The 16410-nt window shown below is 51.0% G+C and overlaps 1 protein-coding gene across 5 annotated transcripts in view; it reads left to right on the forward strand.

Annotated features, from left to right (window-relative positions):
• Positions 1-16410, forward strand: part of LOC125954575 (anion exchange protein 3) — a 33691-nt gene that overhangs the window by 8507 nt on the left and 8774 nt on the right. For 3 of the 5 annotated variants that reach the window (XM_049684993.1, XM_049684989.1, XM_049684992.1), the window contains exons 2-4: positions 3852-4172; positions 15640-16167; positions 16262-16365. In XM_049684993.1, the coding sequence (XP_049540950.1) occupies positions 4113-4172; positions 15640-16167; positions 16262-16365 (692 nt within the window). In that variant the 5' untranslated portion in view covers positions 3852-4112. Of the gene's footprint in view, positions 1-3603; positions 3729-3851; positions 4173-10786; positions 11432-15639; positions 16168-16261; positions 16366-16410 lie in introns of those variants that run through there. The other 2 variants (XM_049684990.1, XM_049684991.1) reach the window with 2 other exon arrangements.

Here is a 16410-nt window from a genome sequence, read left to right on the forward strand (position 1 = left end):
TCGATATCACACATCACGGGTGTGTGGTGGTGGTGCTGATGGTGAATGCGATGACGACTGGGATGATCAATTATTCAATTTACGCTGCCTCCCAACACCCAACCACACCCGAGGGTGAGCACGCGACCGGCCACTAAAAATGGTCTCCAAAGTGGTGACTCGTGACGGGAAATGGGTGCAATCGGCTCGTGAATGTGGCCGATGGGCGCACATTGATAAAGATGTGCCGCCGTCGAGTGGCTGCGAGCAATAAATTATGAAAATGATTCACTCCTCGATTGGGGTAGGACGGATGGCCGTTTGGTGATGTTGGGTATCGGGACGGGATACTAGTTCAAGGAACTTGCTCCCGCTCCCGCGATGCACGCACGCCGTTGTCGGTCACTTCGTTCGTTTTTGTGCTTCTTCACCAGCGTAGAACTGGCTGGAACTGGACGAATTCTGTCGCAAACCGGAGCGGACTCGTTCGATCGAGTAGAGTCGTCGCCAGCGCCATCACCATTCAATGCGCCATTTACTTGTTGATCATGACGCAAGACCACGGCAGAACCACGGCATTATTTGATGATCACCCCCATTCCGCGAGATATCATTTTAATTAATTGAAGCAAATTAATGTCTCAATATTCGTTTGCTTCTGGAGCTGACCACACAAACACCGCACACCGCACACCGTTTTGCATCCCAATAGGCACGGATGCAAATGCTGCACCTAATCCCAAGTGGCCACCATGTTTGCCGGCACCAAATTGACCGAGACCATCGAGTAAACAGGAAATTCCGGTAAACAAGACCGTCCAGGATGAGTCAAGTGCCTTAGTGGCCGTGCAGAGCAGAGCCACGGTTCCCTTTCGGAACCGGTGTGACCTTCATTTGCAATCGCGTTACCAAGTGCAAACAGATGATAAGCCCCATAAGAATGTGCAAACGAACGAAAGAACGAAAAGAAAACGATTTCCGAAAACTCGAAACACCAGCGGTGTTGCGCTCAAACATCGCTTCCCTTTATCTGTTGTTATTGTTGATCAGCTCAAACGCACAGAGGGAGAGTTGTGGTCACAAATTACAATCGTTTATCAGCCACACGCGGTCCACGTGCGTTTGACACTTTATCTAAACGTTCGGCAGCGATAGTTTGGTGCCACTCGCCGGTCTCCCCTGATTTATGACGCTTTTCCGGGTCATTTGCCGGGGGGCGATTTTCGATCGAAACTACATCAATTGTAAAACATCGTGTGCCACGCACACACACACACGTGCACGCACGCACGCACGGGTACACACAATCGGACAAAAGGATCGGCCTATCATCGTCAAAGATCCAGCACCGATCAATCATACAAGACACGGGGCTACCGGCTATCATCTGCGTATCTCGTGTGTGTTGATGAAGTTGCTGATAACCGGTTGAGACCATGGGCTGCAGTGCCTCGGTCAGTAGGCACACTGAGGAGTTTTATCGGTAGGCATACAGGGGGCCTGGGGCTACCTCCTGCAAAAGGGCAACGTTCTCGCCTCGCGCGCTGATAGTGTCCGGCCTGGAGCACTCCGTCAGGTTGATTTACGGTGCACTGGCACACTACATCGATCGGCATTTGATAGGTCACGTGACATATGAGTTCATATGGCGGGGAATAGAAGGTTTAAAATTAGACTCGATTGTTTGCTTACAAAGTAGTGAATACTTCTCAAGCGAATTCAAGCCCTACAGATATGATTTCAAGTCCCCCTCGAAGGCAATTTCCTGTGTGGCAAGCATTTGTTTTTGTTTATCAACCGCAAGCACCGGTAGCAAAGTCGACGGCAAACTTAAAGCGCTCAAATCCCTCCCGTAATCTCATTACCGGTAATTACCGGTGCGAAAATACTGGTCCCTCCCCCCTTTTCGCTGCAGAAACCACAAACATCGTTAATCGGATTACGGTATAGTTTACACAACGGACAACGGGCACACAAACCTTGGGCTTCAGTTTTGAAGTTCACCTCAGGAAATTAAATTTTCATCTTCATTAATCCCGCGGTCTGGGGGGCGGTCAGGCAACATTCCGGCGTTGGGGGCGGGTTGCCGGTGAAGTCCAATAAACCGGCGACGTCACGTGACGCTTGCAAATCCAAACAAGCGGCGACTCTACAACAAAGTATTCCAGCGAAGCACGTTTTACGTTCTGAACGAACGGTGACAGATGACAGACGGATAAGAAGGGGGGAGGGGAGGAGGGGGAGCCCTATAGTGGCCATCATGGCGATTGTTGGGCTGTTGGATTGTTGGATCAACGCAGGCAACGTCATCGAAGTAGGCGGACAGCACCACCCACCTCGCTCGCGCGACTGTCACTGACAACAACAATTGGTTGCTTGATTGTTTGCCGACCGACCACACACCACCACCACCACCACCATCCACCACCGGCGTCCGACCGATTGGCGAGACCGATAAAACGGAAATCAATCATCTTCGAAGCGACAGTTCCAATTGTCACCGAAATGGTTCTCCCGGGCCGCGCTCCAAGTTCTCCGCCAATTCGGATCTTCGATTGTGGCATTTTTTTACTGATTTGATTGGCGTGATGGTTAGGAGTGAGGGTGGGGGTGCATCATTACTTCTCAGCGAGCTCAGGGGAGCGCTATCCTTATTGTCTAGTGGTGGCATCATCGACGTCACCAACCATTGTATGACATAACGCCGATCTCTCTCTTTCTCTCGGTGACAGCTGACAGATGAACTTGCATCGCACGGAGCTCCAATCGCTCGCGAATTTGTCACTTCACCAGTGATAATCTGGTGCGAGCTTTAATAAATCAAAGATGGCCAGTCTGTGGTTACGTGAGAGAGGTGTGTCGGGCCCCCTCTTTAGGGCGGTTAGAAACACAAAATTGAATTTCATTTTATCAGTAGATCCTCTCACTCTCTCTCTCTCTCTAATCCTCATCGATCGATAAGCATCCGGGTTTTTTTTTGCATTCTTCTTTATGGCAACCACAGCCCCCGGGTGTGTAGCATCGGATTCTAATTAAGGGATTGCAGAGCGGGTATTAGCGGTGGTACGTACCCATATCGGCTACAACTGATAACTGACGGGTGTGCGTTCCCGTTTATATTGACTTTCGGTCGGTCGGTAACGAGCGAGCTAACGACCTTTTTTTGTCCGAAAAAGAAAAACCTTCCTCCAACCAAAAACTCCCAAATGCACCATCGCTAAACCCCCGGTCGCCGACAAAGCAACCCCCGGTGCCGTGAGCCTTCGCTACGGCGCGGCCTACCTCGCCGCTTCCGTTTTCTTTGGTCAACACGTCTGTGCAATAAATGAAAAGGCTACCGGCACCCCCCCGGGCCCTGATCCACGAATGCCGTCCTCTCTAATCAGGGACAACGGTTTTTTTTTGCAATTTTTAGACGCCAAAGATAATCGATCTGAGCATGGGGGAGGGGGGCTGGGGCCAACGGAGACGCCAGGTGCGCCGACGACAGTACGAGTACGAGTTTCACGCTTTATCTCCAACGAAGGCGCGAGTGAGCCGAGGTGAGGCAGCGATGAGCTTCTCGAGATTGTGGTCCGAAGGGAGCGCGCCACGGAACCCGGAGCTTCCTATCGCCGGCCAAGAACAGGCGCTAGAAGCGGTGTGCGATCGCGCCCGGTCGGTTAGTAGCAATAGTGCCGGTGACCGAGATCGTACTACCGTCGTCAAAGCGCGTGCGGTGACTTATGCGCTGCTGTGCAATCCAACATGTGCGTTACTGTCTCCTACATGCGCTGTGCTCTTTGTGGTGTTGTTTGTAATCGATCGATCGACCGGTAGTTTGGAATTTGAAATGAGTTTCTGTTTCTGTTTCCCTTTCCTTTTTCTTTTAGAAACATTCTGAAACATCACTCTAGTGTGTGTGTGTGCGCTCGTGTGTGTGTGTTTGTGCGTGTCGTGTGAGTGGCCTGTTAGTGTCTAGTGACAGTGACGGTCAGAGCAGCAGGATCTTGCGGGATTGCAGTGCTTGCGAGTCGAGTACGAGTGCAAAGTGGATTTTGGAGCGGAGTTTCTGCCTTTTTCCAACGATAGAAAAGCTGCCGAAGGAGTAAAGGGTATTGCGTGCGACGAGCGACGACAAAGCCTAGGGCACGATGAGCCGGCGCGACAATAACGTGAGGAAGCTGTCCTTCCTCGGATTCAACACGAAAGAGGTAAGTGCCCACCCTTCAAGTTGTGATGTAACTTTCACCAATTCCACCGTCGTGTGACAACCTGCGATCGATCTGATAAGCTTCCTGGGAAGGGGGAGTGCGGTTCTGATTAATCCCGATAGCATGCCAAAAAGAAGGGTGCCGGGAGTGTTACCTCTTCTCCAGTCTGTTTTATCGCGACGATTAGCGACCGCGACCGAATACAGAGATCACATCGCACATCATCGTGGCATTCCTTGCTTCATGTTCTGCGTGACGGTGCGTTATGCGTTTTATGGGCCCCTTCCCCTCCACCCGATAACACCAACGGTACAATCTTCCATCGTAAAAGCAGCCTGAAACCGGGCACACTGGAAATGCTCGTTTATCTCAACCATCACGGGCACGAGCGCTCGGCGATTAATGCAGCACGCTCATAAAACATAGCCACGAATAATGTGATAATGCTGACCGCCTGGTCGCTTGGGCACTACTTTCGACCAGCCCAGCCCAGCGGGCAGCATATCAGGTTATTAGCCTCACCTCAGGTCACGTGGTTTAGGCCGCGCAAGCCCCGCGTTAGCCAACAGGTAGCCAACGAACAGCAGCCAGGCTCCGCGTGACGTTTCACGCGGTGTACGAAACGCGTGTGAAGTGCGGCATTCGAGAGTCACCACCACCGGTGTTCAACACACAAAAGAAAATCAATACTCGATGTCACGATGCACCGTGACTCACTCGTTTGAAATGCGTTGAAAACATTACATTACCTCACCGCACGTTAGTGGCTGTGATGGAAATTGATTTGATTGAAGCGAAGGAAGGAACACAAAAGGGGAATAGACACGATGCGCACAACAGTTACCGTTCGATCATTCGATCTATTATCTGTAACGGAAAGGAAATGCACTTGAAGCGTTTTAATTTCGTTATCGCATCCGCGCTTTGCTTGAAAGTAGGTCGGTCTAGGACTGGGAAGTCTTTCGCTGTCGTTCACTTATTGGTGCCCCCTGTCCCTGTCGTTGTACCTCAGGTTTTATGTTCTTTTTTGCTTACCGGTCTCCCTTCCCTTTCTCCCATTCTTTCGGACATTCGGACGCACGGTCAATAACACGTGTTTCCGATAGAAGGCGCCTGCATGCCACGACCAAACCCCTGGCCATACAAATCAGTACCAACAGTGAACAGTCCGCAGTAGGTGAACGACTACGAGTGTTGAAGTGTTGTGCAAAGGGGCGACGCACAGCGTAGCCCAAAGTTGGAAGTGGATTTTTGCAGCAAAAATGTTGTAAATGATGATGTAGTGATTGCTCGCATTGACCTGTCTGTGAATCGAAGGAAGTGTGCTCGAGCGCCCGCGATGTCACGCATCATCCCACTGTTGGGCTTCACAGCCAGGGGATTTCTGGTAGGTGATACCACGGATTAAACCCCTTTTTGATAATTAAGTTTAAAAAGTTAAAGACGGGCGCCTCCATCGACGTAAAAAAGGCGTCTCCATCGCTCTCAAAATTAACTGCAGGTATCTCGGTTTCAATCAACTGGAGCCAACCTCTTCGAGTCGCCCGAGTCGGTAGCAAGTGAAACGAGACTTTTCCAAACAATTATTTCCACTTGTGCCTCCTCCTGCAAACGGCGTAATTCAAGGGGCAAGCTCTCTCTCCGTGGGAGGCGTGTGTGTGTGTGCGTTACTACTCCCGGTGTTCAGTTGCGCCACGGGAACTAAACTGACCTTGGCCCTTAAATATCGATCGGCACATCGATGGTATGCGGTCGTATCCCACCCGATTGCGCCCAGCAAACAATCGGGGGGACGGTGCCGAGGGAAGGGGATGGCCGATGGCTCCTGTATAACACGATGGCTCGTGCCAACCAGGTACCCGAGCCGGTGCGATAGCGAAAGATAACACGATTGACGGTGCTTCGTGTTTACAAGATACTTTAACAATCCAGCGGGCAGTGTTCGTGTTTTTCTTTCTAACTTGCTCCAACGATCAACATCCCAAAAAAGGCCCCTCATTGGGAACCACGGCGCTGGATTGGGGCGTACCGGAATCGATCGATTGGGTCGAAAATCGTGGAATATTTTGGAGACGCGCTTTTTTGTCCCTTCTCGAACTACACGATCGCGATCTTCGTTCTTTGTTTGTACGCCATGGTTACTCCAATCGGCACCCAGGTGCCAAACAGATACGTCACAAAGGGGTGGCAGGTAAACAGAACCGTAAAAATGGGGCTGGGGGCGAATGTTCGGCGGCGAATTATAATACCTTAAGCCCGCGTGAATGAAGCACGGACGCTCGATTAGCGAACGAATTATCGTGCGCATGGCGTGCGATCCGCACGCTCCGTGATCGCCGTAATCCGGCGACCGGGTTCGACATATTTAGCCGGCCGCATTCGACCGTTCGGGGACCATTTTAATTGTGGCACTGTGGCCGGGCGGTTTTTGCGCGATAGTTTTCGGGGTCCCGGTCTCGGGCAAGTGAAGTCTCGAGTGTCGTGTGGCCCTAGGCCGCAGGTTTGAAGGTGAACGATGTACCGCTACCTGACGATCGGTTCCATGGAGGGAACGTATGACGATCCCAGCCCCTGGCATGCCCACCGGAGGTACAGTTTGGTCGTGGTAAGTCAAATAAGGCCGGTTGCGGTCGCACGTGTCCATTCGTTCCCAGTTGATGGCCCATTAGGTAGTGAGTGAGTCCTGGAATGTGCCAATCGTTTGCCAATCCAAAACATCCTTGGCCTGACCAATGTCATCTAGATGTCATCGGATGATGATGCCATCGGCTGGCGCCCTTTTTTTTTAGGCAATGCTGCCACACGTACAGCATTTCGGTGAGCAATCGGAGGGTTTACTACTCGCTACTAGAGTGCGAGACAGATTGGGCGCCGTGCAGGCGTCTTTTCATCTCGGGCATAATTGGATTTCTTCCATTTAGTTTGCTTTTTTGTGCGAGTGCGTCGTCACATGGCCATCATCATCATCGTCGTCGTCGTCATCGCGTTGATGGATTAGATCTCGGGCAATGGATAGTGCCGCAAATGATGCGACAGATTGTGTGTTCCCGTGTCCAGCGTGACTGTTAACGAAGTTCTCTGTTCTCGTGGCACGGTGGCTCACGTTTCGCTCATCGTTAAGCTGACCTAGAACTTGATTAGTTTTTCTTCCCCCGCAAACAAAAACTAGTAGTTCAGCTTGAGTGTAGAAAGGGCACTTGTTACCATTCGAGAGCCTTGCCAAGGTCAAAAAATACAACTCGCAATTGCTCTTTAAATACTACGAATATTCCTAAAAAGAAAAACACGTATACCTACCATTAGCCTTTAAATACATTTAAACACTGCAAACAAACATTGCAAACAAACAACAAAATGACCAAATTGAATTACGCATCCATCCCAAACCTCACGGGGGGCGCACGATAACCGCAAGCAATGTTTTGACATGGCACCCCAAAAACAAATGGCCATCACGATGCTCAATTCGTTGATTTACCGCCATTCAGTGAATGAAAGGAAAAGGCAAAGGGAACTGGGTTTTGTGTGGCGTCCCCCCGTCACAAGATAATGAAATCAACAATCCCAGTCCGTGAAGGTGGTGGTGATGGTGGTGTTGGGACCGGCGCATGAAAGGACGAGTGCCGTGCCGTGCCGAGACGAGCAAAACAAAACCCCCGATAATGCAATCAACGCAAACGCGTGCTTGAGATCCCATTCCCGTCTTTTTTTTTTGGGGAGAAGGGCGTCCTAGGGACGTCCACCTGGAACCGTCAGCTGTGCTGTATGCTGCGTTGAACCCGAGCCCCCCGAGTTGGCTGGTACAGGTTCCCATGGTGCCAATAGTTCTATCCCACTGGCCCAGATATAGAAACACTTCGATACTCTTCACCGTGAGGGTCACCTTGTGAGAAGAAGCGAACGAGAAAGATCTCACGCAGCGCGTCGCAGGGCGAGTGAGTGATGACCACGGGCAACAACAACAGTCCCACTGGCCACTAAAAGGGACGATTCGCCGCGGGAAAGGGAGGCCGTCGTGATTGGTGGCGGTGTAGGTCGGTCGGGGTGCTTAAGTATTGCAAATATTATGCCATCCTCGACGCCTTCGCCCTTTTCAGCACGTGCTGAGGCTAAATAACTCTCGCTCTCTGCTATTTCGGTCACTTTCTCTCTCTCTTTCGCTTGCTCGGATCTCATCATCCTCATCGTGCATCGGCTCTCGAGGTATATACTTCTCATCTCCTTGTGAAGGGTGCTACAGTTACCTCTCACTGACTGACGTCCACACTTTGCATTTTTCCGGCATTTCGGTTTTTGTTCCAAATGTTAAAGCTCTACATCGATTGGTGACATTTTGTGAGATAATGCATCCTACACGAAGTTTAAAAATGCCTTTTTTTACCAGATACCTTGCCCTTGTCCAAAGCCCTACCAGCTAGCTGTAGCTGAAGCCAGCAGGAGCCTGAAGTGCACTGCAACACTTACTGGTCCGGAAGCTGAAAGAGGAAGAGGCTCTTCGGTGCCGAGTTGTCAAAACAACTCGGTCCACTCTCGTCGAGAGAGAGAGAACGAAAACCTGAGAGCTCGTAGGTCACGAACGAAAGCCGATCTCCTCCATCGCTCTGGCCACGAATCTGGAGAGGTTTTTCCCGATAAATAGATTTTCCCCGATTCCACCAGCATTGTCATCCGGTTCTCTCGCGGGCATGGACAACAATCTACCGCGGGGGTGGGGACCGGACCACCCTTTGCTGCTGGGCTGGCTCAGATGTGGCTGGAACCTTGCCGAGGTAACAGCAGGTACCTGGGGCTGGCCTCGAGACCGCGCGCGTGTGATACCATCCGCGGATCCCTCCTTACAAGTCCTTTCCCTCTCTGTTTCCTTCTCTCTCTCCTGGTGCTGGTGCGAGTAACAGTAAGAGGTGTGACAGTGACACAGTTGCGTCCCGTGTGGGTCCCGGAATGGGGGTTCTCTTCGATGTGACCGCAGACACACACATGCAGCAGCAGCAGCAGCAGCAGCAGCAGCAAATGGCAAAAACCCAGAGTTAAAGCTCAGTTAACTAGTGCATCAAACGACTGGTGGTGGTGGGCGGGAGTGGCTGTGGCCTTTGCAATCTCGCACACCTGTCCCACCTAGCTGGGACACGTGCTAGAGCTCCCAATAGCTCTCCGCACTTCGGCCCTATCGATCCGTTCCGAGCAGCGTCCATGGTGTGCTTTGTTTTGTTCTGTTTTTTTTTTCAAATAAAAATCGTGACAAACTTCCATCCCTGTACGGCGAGGGTGCATCTTAGTAGGTGAGGCGGTGGAGCACGTTCTAACCGCTGCAGCAGCAGCGGACTGCAGTAGGTGCGCCAGGTGTCTCTGTCCCGGTACCCGGAGAGAGTATGTGTGTGCGAAGGGCGCAATCTATTGACAAACGTTTCTATTTTCGCGATTTAGCTCAGGGTTTTGCGGTCATCACGAGCCAAATCGAGTGTGTGTATGTGAGAAAGAGAGAGAGAGAACATAAGGGAGTGAGCGTGAATTTTGGAAGTAATGCCTGATCACGACTCCCCGGCCCTTAGAGCCCGTGTCCTTGACATTGCTACACTCGCTGCGAGGGTCTCCTGTCCTCCTCCTCCTCTTCCTCGTGCCCTTTCTCACTTTCCAGCTAGCCCGTTATGCGATTAGTTCACCCAGCACGCCGCTCGGCGATGGACATTATGTCGGTGATTATGAAGTCCATTTATGTTATCACTTAAAAGACGGATGATGATGATGAGGTTGTGCATGAAACTGAACCTACGCGCGCGCCCGATTAATCGTGTGAATTCGTGACCTCGTGCCGGCGTGCTGCACTTTTGTGTGGCCCCCGCCCTTATCGCCCGTGACTCCAAAGGTCAAAAAAACCGACGACTCGACGAAAGCGAGCAAAATCCTGCTAAGCAACTGCTCGGCGGCGATAAGATTGACCGCAAGGTTGGCAAATTTATGGCTGATCCCGCAACACATTCCCGCTGACCTCTGGTCCGCCTTGCTGGCGGGCCGATTTGGGGTCATTTGTTTTCATTCACTTTTCGACCTGCAACCCCCCAAAAACCAAGGACCCAAACCCAAGGACTGGCAAATAATCGCACGGCGAGCACGGAGTTGCCGGAGTTCAAAGTTTCATCATTTGTTTCGCGAATTTTCTTCGTTGTGTTTAATGCTTACTGGCGCGACGGAACGACCCTTCTGGTGGTGGAGGTGGTGGTGGTGGCGCCATCACGACGCCAGGACGTGAATTTGATTAATTTTGTTTTTTTGCATTTCCATTTCCCCGCCACTCCACCTTCCCACGTTATGCTTCGCAAAAACAAATCGAACGTTGACGCGCCGTGCACTGCCATGGGGTGGGGGTGGTGGATTGGCAACTTCATTATCATAACATAAATATGCTAATGAGTCGCGAGGAAGGGTCACCCTTCCACCCTCCCACGCTCCCTGGTCTGGTGGTGCGCGATAATTTGGCACGAACGCCTCTCCACCGATCGCTCCTCCTCCACCTCGAATGGCACCATTACAGGCGCCGCTTCACTATCGGTTCGATTTTTCATGCCTTTCTTTCCATGCCACCCCCCCACCGCTACCCACCCGTACCACGTACAAAGTGAATGTGTCGAGTGTGTGTGTCGAGCCGGCTTGGAAAATGCGTCGCAGGAAGAAAACCTCGCAACGCACGGCATCACGGATCTAAATAGATTCGGTTGCAGCAGCACCGTCCTACGACGTCAACATCGTGGATCGATGATCGATCGCGGACTGTGAAGAGAGAGAGAGTGTGTGTGAGAGATCAATGCTCAACGCGCGAAATCACGACCCCCTTTTGCTGATTGCCTTGCTTCGACTGACTAAACAATATTAATCCGGCAAAAGAAGGGGAGAAGAAGAGGGACTCTCAAGTAGTGGCGGCGGCGGCTGCATCTTATCAGTGCACCTGCTAAAGTGGCCAACGGTAGCAACCATAAACGTGATTTCAGATTGCGGCCGCAACCTGCGGGACAAGATAATGATCTGAAGTGCTGAAGAGGGTCGGAGAGCTTCCGGTGTGTCTTCATATCGGCGATCGAGATCAAGTGTCCAACTTCTAGTGGGTGTCATTACGGGTGTGGCTACAGCTGTGTGTGTGTGTGTGCAGGCACAAGAGACGCTGCTGCTGTTGGTTTGTGGTTTATCACGAAGAACGCCACGTGAAGCGTCGGTTTTTTTTTGTTTTGTTTTTGGTGGTCGAGACAATCTCATCACACGAATGCTCGGTAATGATTGGCGTTGCATCATCATCCTCCACTGTCTCACCATCATCATCACCAACACGACCACCACCACCAGCGACTGCACCACCATCATGCTCATCGTCATCACCATCATCATGCCGTGGTCGAGGCACCACGAGGTCTGCACACACCGCACGACCAAAGGCACCATCATCATCATCATCATCGGCTTCGGCGGCGGCGGCCATCGTGGCGCTGCATCACAGCCACTCCGATACCAACTGTCGGCGCATACTGTACCGTGCGGGTGGTTCGACAGGCCAGGGTGGTGGGCGACGACGACCAAGGTCCTACGGTCACGAGGAGCTGGTGGCCGGCTATCTCGCCTATCCGATCGCCGGTGCCGGTGGGCACGTGTGGTCCGGCGTGGAGGAGGATCGGCGTGCCCGACCGAACCGGCCACCGGTTCCGGTCACGCGAACACGAACGCGCGGTCTGTTTCGCAAGGTGGCCGCCAAGCTGATAGAACGGATCCGCCACTCGCTGGAAGCCAGCCGCCGGTTTCAGGTTAATACCCTCCACCACCACCACCACCACCACCCCGACCCAGTGTCTCGTGTATCGTGTCGTGTCGTGTCGTCTCGTCTCGTTGTTTTATTTTTCGTTTGGTTTCTTTCTTTGTTGTTGTTTTCGATGTACTGGATCCATTCCTTCGTTTGATTGTTGTTAGCCCCGGTCGGTGTATAGGTGGCGTAATGGGCAAGGTCCTTTCGCATGTGATGTAAACGAAGATGAGTAAACGAAAATTCAACGAGTAAATGATGCTTCTTTTCGTAAACGTATTACCATTGAAGAACTTGGCCAACAATTAGGTCATTTGCGATGACATTTGCCGTTGCATTTTGCAATTTAAAACCACGTCCGCTTTGTGTCACTGGTAGTCATGGCAACCGACTGATCAAGCGGCAAATTTGTGAATATACTACTGTGTCCAAAAAATAAGGTGACATTGGATGTAATTTAAAAGTTCCTTAATTTTTCTTCCAAATTCATTTTTTTGCCATCAAAGTAATCCTACCCAGACACAATGCACTTATGCCGACGAATTTCCAGTGTTCTAAACATGTGAAAATGTCGTCTTTAGGAATGGCCTTCAGCACCTTTTTCGCAGCGGCTTGAATCTGCTCTACCGTGTCAAAACAGTGTCCTCGGTTTGTCGAATACCCAGAACCCAAATGTAGCCAAATCTGGCGCATATGATGGTTGTGAAACGATATGAGTGAAAATTTTGGCGAAAAAGTCACAGAAAACCAACGAAGTGGGATGGATGGGCATTATCGTGATCGAGCGCTTGAGATAAAAAACATCCTTCCACATGTAATCGGCGGATATGTTTGATATGTCAATATCATCAGCAAAGTTTCTTGTTGCTAATCGACAGTTTTCCAACACCAAATCTTTAAGTGTTTCGGCGTGAGCTGCATCGATTGACGTTGGTGGTCGTCTAGAGCGTTCTTCCTCTTCAAAACGTTCCCGACCCTCCTGGAAGTCTTTGCACCACCTGTAAATAATTTTTTTGATGTAGTATCTTCACTAAAGGTTTTCTGTACCATTCGCATTGGTATATTCGCAGCAGAAAAAATATTGTTAATGCAAATTCTTTGCTTGAAAATTTGCGACATGGAAAAAAACGAAGAATTCACTTTCAGTAGTTTACAAAATAATACGTATCACTAGTGAATATTTTGACGTGAAACTTGTCATGGTTGTCAATAACAGTGCTGACAACCTATAAAAAATACAATATTAAAGTTAAAGACCTATAAAAAATACAATATTAAAGGCACAAGAAATATTCACTAAAGTGATTCCAGCACCTCCTAATTTAAATTATTCTACAACTCGCTATGAATAAGCGGGATTTCTCTCAAATAACCACACCACGCGAGTCGAGATTAGTCGAAATGGTTTTTACATTCAGTTTTTATTTAAAACCAAACACAACACACACACACACCAAACAAGCGATGGAGGCGCCCGGTGAGACCATGCGCCTCCATCACAGCGTCCAACGTCCTCGTCGTCCCAATCCCATCGTATCGATATTAGCCATTCGGTTACGTTGTTAAGGCAAATTGGAAAGCACGTTCCGGCCCGTGCACGTTATGCCACTCGTAGCAATCCTGCAGACACCGTACCGCCTTGGTGATGAGCCTTCTCCACAAGGTAACCCCGAGGTGGCCGTTGGTTGCGTTCGGTTGCAGAAACATTTTCCACCGGTTCGCTCCCCGTTTCTCCTTCTAGGCGACACTCTAGATTGCTTTATGGTGCTTGTCAACTAACACAACTTGTCGGGCACAACACTACAACAGGCGCAACTAAGACCTAGGTTCAATAGGCGACCGATTGAAGGAACCGTTGCTTGTCCTCAATTTTGGTTCAATCAAGTGCCTGGCTCTCGATATTGTCAGCACCCCCGGTGTTATTCTCAATCAGGACGAAGCGGGTAGGACGAAAATGAAATTCACCTTTCTTCAGCACCGCAGTCCTCTGCTACGCCGCTTGATACCACCAACAGAGTTACGAGCCGAACCGTAATGAAACCGATCAAAGACTGCTGCTTGCACCGCTTGCTGTGGTGTGTCTCTCGTGAGAGTGAGAACACACATACACACCTGCCAGCTACAGTGCACCATGAGGAGGAATGCAGCACATTGGCTGCTTGCATGCTACAACGACGATGATGATGATGACGATGGATTAAAGTGACCATTTACTCGTTGTGCTCGTTGCTCACAGCACGCCAAACTTTGGTCTGTACTGGTTCTGGTTGTATTGTACGGTCGGAGCAAATCGTGACAAAACACCAGAATTTAATGCTGGTCACCGGTTCAGCTGCTTCAAATCGATTTATTATTTCCGCTCATCGTGCGACGTGCTCGGACACGATAGATTCGACCAAACAAATTCGAAAACTATAACGAGTAGCCTAACCTTCACCTTCGTGAGCGCTGGCATTCAGATTGGGGACGCCCCCCCACCCCACCCACCCATCTTTCCTTGTTGTGTGTCACTGTCACGGTCTCGCTTTCCCGGGGCGACGGTCGCTTTTGGCAATGAATACACTACTGGTCCGCACGACGAAGGGTTATTTATAAATCCTATTATAATGCCCGGACGCCTGGCAGGCCAGCCGTTTCGATCGTCCTTTACTGGCCTCTCTCAGTGGATGGGGGGGGGGGGGGAATGGGGAGGAATTTCATAATCCGAACACACCGAACGCTCGGTGACCGAAACGCAAAGCAGGCAAGGATTTTCGCCTTCCAGCGTTCGTGCTGCTATAGCCGTCACGGACGTGATGGTGACCGTTTTTGGAGGGGATCGCATGACTATAACCCGTCCAAACAATTCCAAATCGAGCGTTTCATTCCTTGGCGCGCTGCTTGCTTATCACAAGCACCGTTTTGATGACCGTTTTCGTGTGGGCCTGGGGTCCGTTTCGATTAAACATTTTCCAAGCGTTGCCGCAACAAGTTCGCTTACCGGATTGCTGCGATGTAAATGTAGCGCCGCCGTATCATCGGGCTGGCACGCTTTGAGCTATGTTGTATCGATTACACCGCATCCCTGAAGGGGTCAAACGGTGACGCAGGTAGTCTTGTGGGAGCTACATACCTTGTTTTGGGGGGGTGACGTGTTGATGTAATCTTGAACTTCTTTTACTGTGTTTGTTTACTGAGGCAGAAAATTGGGCTTCACTTGTTGGGGCTCGTGAGATGGCCAACTAGATGCACCTCGATAGTCGCTACTCCATGTTCCTACATGCTTGGAATACTTTTCGCTTGCGAGCCTTTGATCAGAGTACACCTTGACACTGGTTTTAATCCACGATTCAACGTACATCGGCTGTTCTTGTGTGTGTGTGTTTTAACAGGTTTCTGCTGCAACATTCTCCCGTTCATTGTCCCCTATTGAGCCGCATTTCTGGCTTTGGATGACTTTTTGTTGTGCGAAAACGGATTGTGTACCGGTAACTTGTGTGCTTTTGTGTATCTTCCCGAAACCGACACCAGCAACGGCCAGCATGACACCACACCAGATAGCCACCATTTGCACACGCATCCCATACAATGCATCCTCCATGAGGCACTACCATCCTCATGAACAACCCGTGGAAATGTGTTTAAAAAACAAATGCGACATAAAACCAAATATCTCATTTCTTGTCCGCCCTTTTTATTCACTTGCAGACGAGCAACGATGACCCGAACGAGGTGCATCTGGACGACGAAATCGAGCGTGTCTTCGGTACGTCGAGCGTGGAGAAGGAACGATTCGAGCTGAACCGGCTGCAGGACGCCGTCATCCTGGACAACTCGCCGCTCAAGTACGACGAGGCGCACCGCGTTCCGGGTGCGGGGGGAGGTGCCGGTGATCCCGATGCTGGTGGCACCACTACCGGCGGCGATCGTACCGTCCTGCCCGGTACGAACCGCCCAATGCACCCACCGACCGATACGACGACGACGAGCAGCTCGAGCGCCGCCAGCAATGTTACCGCCGCGAACGGTCGTACGGGCGGCCATGCGGGCGGTCGCAGTGCAACGACCTCACCGCCCACCAGCCCCATCTCGTTCTCGTCCAAGAGCGAGGCCACGGATACGAAACCATCGGCCGGCAATAGCACCACCCTGGCCGACAACACGTCGAACGATTTCAGTGAAACCGTGCACGATGAACCGATCGTCGATCAGGGCACGACACAGGGTGAACAATGGGTACGTAGCACGAGGGAGAGGATGGAAGGGAGGGTGATACAAAATCGCAAATTTTCTTTGCATGTTAACGATTGATGTGCTTTCCACGATACAGGACACGAGCGCCAGACGGAATGTGCACTTCGACAAGGACAAGGGTGCCCACTTCCAGGGACTGCCACTAGAGGACACGAACGAGGAGCGTCGTCGCCGTACCGAGTAAGTAAACCGCCGCCCATTTGCTTTTGGGGCTCCGTTCCGTTC

This window comes from Anopheles darlingi, chromosome 3 (assembly GCF_943734745.1).
Source record: "Anopheles darlingi chromosome 3, idAnoDarlMG_H_01, whole genome shotgun sequence".
Classification (NCBI taxonomy): Eukaryota; Metazoa; Arthropoda; class Insecta; order Diptera; family Culicidae; genus Anopheles; species Anopheles darlingi.